Source organism: Crinia signifera, chromosome 2 (genome assembly GCF_055691185.1).
Source record: "Crinia signifera chromosome 2, ASM5569118v1, whole genome shotgun sequence".
Lineage (NCBI taxonomy): Eukaryota > Metazoa > Chordata > Amphibia > Anura > Myobatrachidae > Crinia > Crinia signifera.
In genome coordinates this window covers 284,482,585-284,496,053 of record NC_139218.1, presented here as the reverse complement: position 1 = coordinate 284,496,053, position 13,469 = coordinate 284,482,585, and the positions used below count along the sequence as shown (strand labels likewise).

Below are 13,469 nucleotides of genomic sequence, written 5' to 3'. Positions count from 1 at the left end.
AAATAGTCCATTTAAGTTCAGAAACTTTATTTGTGTGTTACAAAGTTGATATTAAGAGCATTCGGACTTTGATGAAATGTTGACATGCTCAGAATGTTGACAAAACTGTGTAGCAATGGTGTCTTCTGAGTTCAGCGGTGTCAAGTGATGTGGAATTAAAGAATGCTAACCCCTATACTAAATTCTAACTCTCACTCAAACCCTCACACTGACCCTCCTTACAAAACCTAACTAATGTCAGCATTCTCTAGAACAACAGCATTTCACATGACAACATTTCAAATATTGACAGATGTTGGCATTGTGAACATATTCAAATTCTTCAGATGTTGACATTTCAACAATGTCCGCATCATAGCTTGACATCCTGGTGCTAACATTATGACTGTTCAGTTGCTTGGCACAGTCACTTCACTAAAATGTCACACCAGAATGTGTGACACAGCTCAACACAAGATCACATGCCTTTTTGCACACACACCTTTGTGCACACATAAAGTCCCGATTCATCTTGTTCTACTTTGCAGACTCTTGGGGTAAACTATAAATTTACTAATATGATATGTTGTTAAATGCAACTATAAGGCCATTTTCAGTCTATAATTTCAGCTTACTGGTTATATTAACAAGCACCAGTGATGCCGCCAATGATGCATCAACTGTAAGTTGCCTAATATAGTAGAACATGGCCAGCTGCCAGTGTGTCCAATCTGAACACTAACCTTCTCATTTGCATCTTTGTGGAGAGTTTTAGGGAACTTTTGAACCAATTGAACAATATTCGAGGAAATATTGATTGAGAACTGTTGCCACCAGTACGTCAGTTTATTTCCATCTCCACCAAGGGGTAAATGTATGTAAGTGGCACATAACATGCGGCTATATGGCTCTTCCCTCATGCAGTATCTAGCAGGCAGACCCAGCAGCCACTTCGATGGCTGTCAGCTTTTTAAATCGCTGACAGCTACCGCCAAGGGTGCGTGAGCACGAGACGCTTGCACGCCCCGTGGCAACGGAGCCTGCCGTGGGTCGCCGCTGGTCCCCTTCGTCCCCTCCCCCCCCCCCCCCCCCCTCCCCCGAACTGGCCAGTGTCTCCCTGAAGCAGATACGGGCAGGGAGATGCGCATCCCAGTCCCTCGCCAGAGAAGGGGATCTGGCGGGCGCCGGCAACGGATGGATCCGGCTCCTTCTGTAGGACAGATGATAATGGTAAGTATGCAGAATCTACAAATCTTTTGCATGCACACCAGACAAGATTTTAAATGATATGTACGTTAACGACCAGCCATAACAACATTTTTGTGCTTATCTTCCAGTGCGTACGCACTATATCAGCGGTTCTCAAACTGTGGGTCCTGACCTTCTCACCATGGGGTCACGACTCCATGTTGCTGACCATCAGGCTGATGACTTAATCTCAGTCAGTTAATTCAAGAAATCTGAAAAATCTGTTGTATTATCTGTTATATTAGACTCCTCCCATCATTATGTGCCTCCACAATGCTGTCTGCTGACTACACATGTGATGTGATGACCTTCTGCAGTAACTTGCTGGGGTCCTGTAACTATTTTTATTGTCTGATGAGGTCCCAGAGCAAAATAGTTTGTGGACCCCTGACCGTCTGTCTTTAGTGGCATCCTCTGTCGTCAGTACATGCAGCAAAATCTGAGGATATCATAAATGACAGCATACTCCTGTATGTGGCCACTGACCATTTCATTTGTAAAATCACTATAATTTGTCAGGGAGTTCAAGGAAAATCGTTGAAGACATCATATAATTTGCAGTGTTATCTAGTGTTTACCCAGCTATACAGTCACAAAATATGTGCTGCCTAATCAGGGCCGGTGCAAGCCATGTCATCACCCCAGATGACCGCCCCCCCCCTCCGCCCACCTGCTCGCACCTGGCCCACTAGGGGGGGGATGGGGGAGCTGACGCCGCTCACCTGGCTCCACGGAGGAGTTGCGGATGCTCACCCGCTCCATGTGGGGGTGCGGCGGCCTCTGACCCGGTCTCCGACCTGCCACAGCCGCCACTGACTTGCTACAAGTGCCGCCCTCCAGTGGCCCTGTGCCTAATGTGTTAATGTGACTACACAAGCTTGAGAAGCAGGATTATTGTTCCTTATAACCATACAGTGGTCACGCATTACAGCAGGGGTGGCCAAACCGGTCCTCGAGATCTACGGTCCACGTTTTCCAGGTTACCTAGCTGGTGCACAGCTGTAGTCATTACTAACTGTCACATATTAAAACCTGCTGCATTCATTCTACTATAGATCCACAGGTTGCCTGGAAAACACGCACCGTTGGTAGATCTTGAGGACAGGTTTGGCCACCCCTGCATTACAGTATAGGCAAAATTATTAACATTGGCTGCAAACTGCAGTGTGCCTGGGCAGCTTTACGTGACATATACAGTATATAAGATGCAACATGGTTTTTACAATTTTTGTATTTGCTCCAAACTCTGCTTTAGCCCTTAAATGTATAGAACCATAACTTTTGTTTGTAGAAAGCTTCCTGGCACATTGTATATGTACTTTTATCTCCATTTGATATTTAGACTCTTTTGACTCTTTATGGCGCATAGACGTTTTTCTGCAGAATAAACCCTAGTGTTTCTTGTTTAAGAATAGATGTCATTTATTGTTTTTTACCTGTCAAAAAACGATTCAGTCACATTACTGAACATTATACAGTCAATCAAAAAGCAACAAAGAACGGGACTTTACTTTGGCATTTTATATATAAATAAAAAATAATTGCATTTTGAGCGATTTCTATGCACAGAAATGTATAAACTTTAGGACTGAAATCTAGTAATTGGAAGTGGGGCTGTAAATAAATTGATTAAGAGACTAACTGCATTAAACTGAATTGTTTTCGAAGTGGCTTGTCTAATTGTTTTGTCTGCAGCATTCATCCATGAGTCACTCCCATGTCCTGGATAGATGCCTAGAATATTACAGCAATATGTGTTCCAATTGGATGATCTGCTGTCATGCAGATATTTTTTTTATATCAGAACAGAGGGCTGTTCTATGCTGCTCATTTATGTGACACTTCCTCATAGGAAGGGTGGGGTCGTCTTTTAGCTCAGTTTCTTTTTAACCCGCCTTTTAAAAAATATATGTATATTAACCTCTATGTTAATCTGTGTCTTTTAGGTTTGCTGCTTCTTTGGAAAGTGCCTTTTGGATAGTCACTTCTGCCAGTAAGTACTACAGTGGATATTCTGGATTTAAACACATTGTAAAGAGCAAACACCCAGAAGTCTGTTGGGAAATTCAACTGAGTTACCTTCTATGTCCACTGTATCGTTGCCAATGACTCATCGAGAAATAACGGAGTATCTGCAAAATCAAAGGGACATTTGCTTTGTCCAGTAACGCCTGTTGATTTTTCAAAGAGCCTGTTATTGTGTTTTATCATTGTTAAATCAATATCAAATTGTGGCCAAGCAAGAACTAATATCTTCCATTGAAGACAACCTCTTTGAACAAGAGTTACTTTATGGAAATCAGCTATCGGCAAAGTGGTTATCCCACCCCGACATACACATTTGTTTAACCCAGGCTTCTTGATTATTGACTGAATCTGCGCTGGCTAATTGGCTGTTCTCATGCTGCTTTGCATATCTTGGACTTCCTTTAGCCGTTTATTCCATCTGAAGACATACTTTTATTTTACTAAAACTTGGTGAGGAACGTTCCAAGCTCTACCTGAATTTCAACGTGACAGTTGTTAGCCAGGCATCAGATCCCTAGTGCTTTCTCCAGCATGGCTTTGAATGTAGCTCCGGTAAGAGATACAAAATGGCTGACGCTAGAAGTGTGCCGACAGTTCCAGAGGGGGACTTGTTCAAGATCCGATGAGGAATGCAAATTTGCACATCCACCCAAAAGCTGTCAGGTTGAAAATGGACGTGTTATTGCTTGCTTTGATTCCCTGAAGGTAAGAGTGTTTCTATTTACATACTGTATGTTTCCAAATTTGTGCATGTATTTAATGAAGAGTGTGGGTGCTCATCAACCAGCCGTCCTCAGTGAACACCATAAACTGTATATGTATATGATTATTTACCTAAAGAAATTTTATTTTATTAATTGTGACTATTTAGGTTGGCTATTTGGGTTGGCTAAATATATTGGGTTGTTTTGCCCGGCACTCCAATTCAATCGTTGCAATGTGCCCGGTGCCCTCACAATAAAGAAATTTGTACAGGAAAGGATGCTGGTGGCACTCACAGACTTTTCAAATCAGGGATGCAATAATCCCAAACAGGCAGGGTGTGTTCAGCGTTTCGATTTGTTATGGTTCCTGAAGACAATAATAAATCGAAACGTTGAACACAGCCTGCCTGTTTGGGATTATTGCATCCCTGTCTGTGAGTGCCACCAGCATCCTTCATCCTTTCATTCATATATATATTATTTTTTTTGTAAAATCATACAATATATATATATATATAAATATATATATATATATATATATACAAACATATATATATATATAGCAGAAAGAACTCACAACAGCGGCACTCAACAGGAACTTTTCAGCGTGTATTACCAAAAACCAACGTTTCGGGGGCCCGTGGTGCCCCTTTGTCAAGGTGTGGGTAACAAAGGGGCACCACGGGCCCCGAAACGTTAGTTTTTGTTTTTTGAAAATACACGCTGAAAAGTTCCTGTTGAGTGCCGCTGTTGTGAGTTCTTTCTGCTATTCACTGTATCCGGAAGGCACCCAGGCAGCTGTACCCCGTTGGGTGAGTGCCAGGCCGCCAAACAAGTTTATATATATATATATATATATACTTCTTGTGGCGGCCCGGCACTCTCCTACCTTCTCAACTGCCCCGGTGCCTTCTGGAGGCAAGATATAGAGAGTAATAGAACAAACAGCGGCACTCGCAGGGAACTTTTCAAAATGTGTATTAGAACATGAAAACCATTCCAACGTTTCGGGGCGTGCGTGGCCCCTTTGTCAAGGTGTGGGTAACAACTGTTACCCACACCTTGACAAAGGGGCCACGCACGCCCCGAAACGTTGGAATGGTTTTCATGTTCTAATACACATTTTGAAAAGTTCCCTGCGAGTGCCGCTGTTTGTTCTATTACTCTCTCTATATATATATATATATATATATATATATATATATATATATATATATACAAACATTATTAAATCATACACAGATTTTCTGTAGATGCGTGCAAAGAAACATTTGCTTCACTTTATGTTTTATGGCTATCTGATCAGTCGAAGAGCCCACGAACATCTAACTTGTTACTGTATTTTGAAGTTTTGCACAGTACACATATATCTAATAAATGTTATATATTATATGTAAACTATATAATTTGAAGCAGTACTTTTTCCAGATGTCCATGTTATTTAGGGGTGGATAAAATCATTTAGACTTGAAGTGACAGTCAGTCAAATCTAGGAGCTAGCAGGATCTTTGGGAGAGCCAGCAATATGTGACTCCACCTCATAATGGCCCTTATTCTGATTGACGCGGACTTTACCGCATACTTTCGGATCGCGTGTTTACGGCGTCTGCGCATGCGTGGAGAACGCAACGCGCATGTGCCACGCCTTGACTCGGTACCAGTTCGGCCAGATCCCGTCCAGAACTGTTCACCGCTATCATTCGGGAAATAGGGGCGTATTATGGGCGTCATGCGGAATGACACATGGGCGTAGTTTCAAAGTGGGCAAAACGGGGCGGAAACATGGGCGGACACGGGGGAGTACACTTATGTTGGGGGGCGTACATTCGGAAACCACTCCGAATGCACGCGATCAAAAAGGGCAGAAATGTGCGGTGTCCACAAGTGTACTATTGCTTTGCGGACACCACTCGTTCATGCGCTAGGCGAACGTACGCCTAATGACTACAACCATTAACACCTGAACCCAATAGAATCTACTCCTTTACTCATTACTCACTAATAGGACGCTTGTCAGTGCTTTAATTGAAACCATTGCACTTCAATTGCTGTAAGGGTTAATGTGTGCAATGCATGTGTTAGGCATGATTGTAAGGATATATTGGCATCTAATTGATTCCAATTCAAAATAAGAAGTTTTTTATGAGGATAGGTAATTGAATAAGTGGGTCATGTGATGTATAGCAGAAGATACTTCATAGTGGGTTGTTTGGCGTAAATACTCCGCTTACGTGCGGTAGCACCGCTTGGCTCCCGTTCGGATGCGGTATTCCCGAGCATACTCTGTAATACTCTGTAATACCGTGCCGAATCGGAGTGTTTCTCCCGCACACGCATGCTTTGTATGTCGTCCGTAAACACGCCCTGTTCTTAAAGAGTGAGTCCGTCCGAATGCGGAGGACACGTGGGCGTTTCTACGGACGATGGCCGCACGCGGCAAAACACCGTGGCGTGCGGACCGCACCGTAAGAATGCGGGAATATCCGCACCGATCAGAATAAGGGCCAATGACTCCTGGTAGGCATTATTGCTAATATTTTAGTAATATTGCCTTAGTAATATTGCCTACCTGGGTTTTACATTTGTCTAAATATTGAATATTAGACACTAGGGGTGACATTCTATGCTTTGCGCTAAAAGCGCATGTTTTAATCGCGCACCACATCGCCGCAAATCGCCTTTTTCAAAATCGCACTTTTCAGCCAAAATTCGATTATTTAATGTGATGCGCATTGGAGGCTGAAAAGTGCGAAGAGGGGCGATTTGCAGCGAAGTGGTGCGCTGTATTTAGTCCTGAAAATGTGCGATTTTCATGTCTGAAAATCGCACATTTGCAGGACAGCGCAAAGTGTAAAAAAAAAAGAACGAGCGCGGGGTCCCCCGCCCGAGTATAACCAGCCCCGGGCTCATTGAGCCGGTGCTGGTGACATAAAATCAGGGTCCCCGACAAATAGGGGTCCCCTTGATTTTATGAAACCAGCACCAGGCTCAAGGTCCGGCGCTGGTTCCCAAAATACGGGGGACAAAGTGACTAGGGGTCCCCCGTATTTTAAGAACCAGCACCGGACACAACCAGCCAGCAGGGTAATGCCACAGCCGGGGGAAACTTATTATATAAGCTCCCGCGGCCAAAGCATTAACCCCCTGGCTGGTCAGCATGGGCAGGGGTCCTGGGGAAGTGGGGACCCCCCCAATGAAGGGGTCCCCCCCCTCCAGGACTTACCAGCCCATGCTGATAGTCCGGGGCTGTCCCCGATGCCCCTGGCCGGTGGGCATCGGGCTGATGACTTGTGTAAAAAAAAGAATTAAAACTATTGTTTTATACTGGCGAACTATCAGTCCCAGCAAGCCTACCCTGCATGCTGGGACTTGGGGAACCACAAGTCCCAGCATGCGGGGCATTAAAGGGCCCGCTGGCACTTGTAGTTCTGCAGTGCAAAAAATAGTTAACAAAATCACACTGACACACTGTAAAATAAAACTTTAATACACACAAAACACACACACACTGATACTTACCTACCTTGAGCCCGTAGGTCGGTCCCTGGATCCTGGGTCCGTCCTTCGGGGCTCCAGGGCAGAAGAGTCCGGTTCCGGGGCCTTGGTCCTGGTTCCGGGGCTGGTCCTGGGGTTCCGGGGCTCCTGGGCTGCAGAATCCGGGGTCCGGGATCCGAGGTAGTCCCCAGGGGTACCTAAGGAAGCAAATCCAACTCACCTGGTCCCCGGCGGCGACCTCGGACTCCTCTCCGGTGACAGCGCTGCTCCCATCTTGTACCCGGCTCGCAGGACTTTGACCGGCGCTGAGATGTTTCTTCCTCGGCGTCTCTGCACAGAATGATTTCTTGGCCAATCAGGAGCCGAGAAAGTCGGCTCCTGATTGGCCAGAAATCATTCTAACTAGAGACGCCGAGGAGGAAACATCTCTGCTCTAGATGCGCTGAGATGTTACTTCCTCGGCGTCTGTATTCAGAATGATTTCTGGCCAATCAGGAGCCGACTTTCTCGGCTCCTGATTGGCCAAGAAATCATTCTGTGCAGAGACGCCGAGGAGGAAACATCTCAGCGCCCAGATACCTCGCTGCGAGCTGGCGCATGACATAAAAATCTGATGCTGGCAGCAATAGGCTACTGCATGAGAACAGATGATGCTGCCTAAGAGGGAAACGTCTCTGGACCTCATCGATGAGGTGAATACCGTTGGCATATTTGATAGTATTACGGTGTTACTAAACAAAATTAAGAAGCTTGTTATAAGATCCTTTGGTAAATGGGGCCCTATATTATTATTATTGGTATCCTTTGGCGCCACCAGGAATCCGCAGTGACCAATTACAGACTACATAAACAAAGCTCCATCAGCAAAACAATGACTTAGGTACTTGTTTCCTAGCACGGCCACACCGATTTGCATCGGGGTGATCGTGTCGGAAAAATCGCGTCGGTCGCATCGCATGCAACCAAATCACATGCGATGCGACCGACGCGATTGACCCGATTTTTACATTGAATCAAATGTGAATAGGGTTCCTGGGACCCTATTTTACATTGGATTCAATGTAAAGTATTCCCCAGACCCCCAATTTTTGGCCTTTAACGCCACCCCACGATTGACCCCAACCCGAATGGTGGCGAGCGCAGTGAGCACGCGAGGGGCGGCGGTGCGCGTCCTCTGACCTTTTTATACCCCTACTATCCACGTCGGCGTGGAGTCGAAAATATAAAGTGTGGCGAGCGCAGCGAGACACCGAGCCCGAAGCATGGCGAGCGCAGCGAGCCCCGTGAGGGGCCGCGTATAACTTTACAGGTATACGCGTCCCCTCGCGGGGCTCGCCACGCTTCGGGCTCAGTGGCTCGCTGCGCTCGCCACACTTTATATTCTCAACTCCTCGCCGACGTGGATGGTAGGGGTATGAAAAGGTCGGAGGACGCGCACCGCGGGCTCGCTGCGCTCTCCACGCTTCGGGTTGGTGTCAATCGTGGGGTGACACTCACAATGGGGTTGCGCAACCCATGACGGGGCCATATACAATGTGAAATGGGTCATATTGGCCCATTTCACATTGTTTCCTATGTGAGATGGACTTAATCAAGTCCATCTCATCTTGTGCCATTATAATGGCACAAGACCGACGCGATGCTCCCGATTTCAATGTTAAAAATCTTTTAACATTGAAGCCTATGGCAAAATCGCGGGCATCGCGTCGGGGGCCATGTTAATGCACGCGACCGATGCGACCGACGCGATGCCATCAAAATGCCCTGCATGATGGCTGTATATAAATCACTATACCAGCTAATATTACATGACCACTTAAAAATTATATTTTGTTTTTGCTTTTGCCTTCAGTAACTCTTACAAATCCTCCTCCTTCTGTCAGAATCAACTTAGATCTGCAAAATCCCATACTTAAAATCTACCTCTTTTGGCCTGCCTCCATAATGTTCTATCTGATTGCCAGAACATCATATATATTACTGGACATGATAAATTGCTCTTCAGGACCCTTGTGCTCTCTCAGTCAGTAATCAGCTGAAAGTTCTAGCCTTGCAGATGTCTTCATGCTAGGTTGGAGTTCAGAGAGCATGGCCAGCCAAGTCCTTTCTACACCAGGTTTTTTTTCACATAATAATATTAATTTAACATAGGAGACATGCCTAAAATCCTGAAGAGAAATCATGAGCATTTATGGAGAGTTAGGCCCTTATTCTGGTTCACTCTTTCTGACCTAATCCTTCTTAGCTGGACAAAACCATGTGCACTGCAGGGGGGGGGGGGGGGGCAGATGTAAAATGTGCAGAGAGAATTAGATTTGGGTGAGTTATTTTGTTTCTGTGCAGAGTAAATACTGGCTGCTTTATTTTTACACTGCCATATAGATCTCACTTTAAAGTAAAACCCCACCCAAATCTAATTCTCTCTGCACATGTTACATCTGCCCCACCTGCAGTGCACATGGTTTTATCCATCTAAGAAGGAATTTGTCAGAAAGAGGGAACTAGAATAAGGCCCTTATGCTGATCTGTAAAGATATTCATTGAAAACTATGTTATACATTTGAATTCCTGCATTCTAATATTGAACAACACATATCCATCTGTCCATAAAATAATGAAGATTCATATGGAAGGATTTCTTTCATTTCACTACTCTAGCTTGCTGTAAGTAATAGATGCTGTAAAAGGTTTATATTGTTAGAGGTACGGAGAACACTTCCTGATGGTCACATTCCATCATCGTATGTCTTCCGTGAAAAAGCGGAGCAGCTGGTAGGGAAAGTAAGGAGCTGTACTAATTACCGGTAACTTAAGTATGTGTGATCATGTATACATGATTATGGCCATGTATAATTAAATGTTGTGATCTATGTCAGTGAATGAGGCACAACTGTAGGCTTTTTTACTCAATAAAAGGAGTCAGTTTGCTACTTTGGCGTTGGCAGCGCATCAAGTAGGACCTATGGGAATTTCCCTTTCCATCCAGAGAAGTGTGAAGAACTTACATTGTTTGAATGATGTCTGTTGGGTAGGTTCATTGCTAAACCACATGCATGCCATTATAAGACACTTTAATAAATCAATTTACAGCATGAGCAACAAAATAACATGACTCTACTGTATTTATTTACATTTTCTTATATAGCGCAGCAGGTTCCGTTGCGCTCTTCAATCGAAAGCAACAGTGATAAAACAAACTGGGTAATAACAGACATATATAGACTAGCTTTAGATAGATATACGTATCTGTCACCAAAGTAGTGCGTACACACTGAGCTATTTTCCCCAAAGAGTGAGAGATTTTCAGGAGGCAAAAGAATTTGCTGAAATTCTTTCATTATAAGGCTATTGACATAATGGTCTGGGTTTGAATTCCAAGGGTGGGAGCAGGGGCCGTTGTTTTCAGTGCATTCCTGTTCTTGGTGCCTGATTCAGAACGGATTGCTGGGCTGCATATATTCGGAGCCCAGCGATCAAGTAAATGCCGCCTCATGCCACCCTGACGGAACAAAATCCTGCCCATGTGCACAGCTATGATTTTATTTGCAGCCGTGCACATAGGTAGAAATCTGTTCACCTGCGCCAGCAATGTATACATTACAGCCATAACAAAATATACAATGGGGGTAGTGGTGGCGGTAACGTATACATTGCTGGCCTGCACCAGCAATGTTTACGTCAATGCCTATTATTAATATACATTGGTGGGTAGCAGTGCTTAAAGTGGTCCTGGTGAGGTGGTGAAACTCACTTCCACCACCTCTTTCCCCCCATACGTATGGGTGCTAGGGTGTTCGGCACCCCCCTCCAAGCTTTAAATTAATGGCCTATCCCACATACTCATGAAAAGAATAATTTGGGCCACATAATACCACCCCTAATTCAAATTATGCCCCACAGTGCAAAACAACCCAACACATAATAAAAATGGAACCGTTTAGGGCATGGCTTTGTGGGACAGGGGATTAGGCACACAATAATGCCCATTACACATTATGCCACACACTGTAATTCCCATTACACAATGCCACACATGGTAATATTAGGGTTTTCTTGCTCGATGCCAGGGGTTACATACTCGGTGCCAGGGGTTACATGCAAAGTGCCAGGGGAAAGTTAATGTGTGAACTGCACTGTGCGGTAAAGGAGACAGCCGGGCAGAGCGGTGGAAAACCCGGCTGTCTCAGAGCAAGTCTATCCGTCCGCGGCCTGGCTAGTTCAAATGAAGTGCCAGCTCGCCAGCCAGTCAGAGCTCGGCAGTGAATCAGGCAGTGGTGGCTCCTGATTGGCTGCCCGGCCACGAGCTCCTATTTGCTCGTGAGTTGGAAGTCGGCGCAGACAGATGGACCTGCTATGAGACAGCTGGATTTCCCACCGCTGTGTAGTAAACCCTCATTGGTGTCCACTGGTGCCAGTAATGGGCTGCACCCACTCTGTAGAATGCCCTCCCAAGCACAATAAGACTCACCTCCAGTCTCCAAACCTATAAGCGTTCCCTAAAACTCATCTCTTCAGGCAAGCTTATCAAATTCCAGAACCAGTCATAGAACCTTGCATTCTGGTGGAATCGATGCAATAAAGAATACAATGCCTATTTCCCTATAGATTGTAAGCTTGCGAGCAGGGCCCTCCTACATTTTGACTGTCTGTAAATACCCTGTTTTGTTGTATCACTGTCCCCTTTGTAAAGCGCAACGGAATATGCTGCGCTATATAAGAAACTGTTAATAAATAAATAATATATATCGCTGGCCTGTGCCAGCAATGTATATATTACTGGGTAATAAACCCTCATTGGTGCCCAGTTGTGCCAGTACTATATACATTGCTGGTCTGTGCCAGCAATGTATATACAGTATTACTGGCTAATACTGCAAATCATCATTGGTGCCCAGTGGTGCTAGAAGTATATACATTGCTGGCTTGTGCCAGCAATGTATATATGGTACTTATGTAATATCTGGACTCCCGTTTTTCTTATGAGACCGCGTCCCCTCGCGGGGCTCGCTGCGCTCACCACGCTTCGGGCATGGTGGCTCGCTGTGCTCGCCACACTATATAAAATCAACTCCATGCGTAGTTGGATAGTAGGGGTATGAAAAAATGGGGTGCATTTAACATGGGAGTCCAGATAATACAGAAGTACCTATTGCTGTCTTATAACATTGGTGGCCAGGGCTCCATGCTGAGCAGGGTGGGGCGAGCAGCGTACTAAGCAGGGCGGGGGGCGCTGCGAGCAGCGTGCTGCGCTGCACAGAGGATATACTGTGTGGCCGGGCGGAAGGAGGGAGCAGCCTCCGTGTGGAATGTAGAGCCAGCCAGCCTGACGGAGGGGGGCGGCACTGACGAGCGGCGGGGCAGGTGAGTAGTACTAGTGAGCGTGGGGAGGAGGGAGAGAGGCGGTCAGCCGGGCTGAAAGTGTATCATCTTTCAGCCCACTCTGCGTACACACCTCGCAATAATGGCTTAAAAACCAACCATCATCGCTAGACGTGCTGGTGAAACCAGCAGACTGCACACCTCGCTGGCGATGATGCGGGAGCACAAATCATCAGCAGTCGGGGGGCATACACAGCGGTTTTGAGCGATTTTCAGCTGAAAGTCGTCTAGTGTGTATGGGCCTATAACGTAACGATCTTTATGGCTATTATGAAGAGGTAACGTACATAGATTACATTATTCACACTATTCTTTGTAGCTTCTAATCTAACTGGCATTATGTCTAAATGGGCATTATAAAGGATAACTTATACAGATTCATATAAAGTTTTTTTATTATAACATTATTTGTGACTAAAGGTGAGCATACACATGTTTAGTTTAGGTAAACTTTAGATTCAGTATGCCAGTAACTGCTGTTTGTTCTTTTTTAAATAAAATATTCAATACAGTAACATAGTTTACAGTTACTGGCCACATGACAAGGGCCCTTACCACATTGCATACCTTTATGTATATATTTCGGCATCAGTGCCATTCATCTGGGCTAGGTAAGGATGTCATTCTAGCATTACA

At 45.1% G+C, this 13,469-nt stretch overlaps 1 protein-coding gene across 12 annotated transcripts in view; it reads left to right on the top strand.

The window, feature by feature from the left end:
- The window catches only part of MBNL2 (muscleblind like splicing regulator 2), a 149,602-nt gene that overhangs the window by 66,096 nt on the left and 70,037 nt on the right, over nucleotides 1–13,469 (top strand). For all 12 annotated transcript variants that reach the window (XR_014469729.1, XM_083168781.1, XM_083168777.1 and 9 more), the window contains exon 2: nucleotides 3,174–3,960. Coding sequence is in view for 11 of the 12 variants with exons in the window: in XM_083168781.1 (XP_083024907.1) it covers nucleotides 3,787–3,960 (174 nt within the window). In the remaining variant the exon portion in view is untranslated. The remainder of the gene's footprint in view (nucleotides 1–3,173; nucleotides 3,961–13,469) is intronic.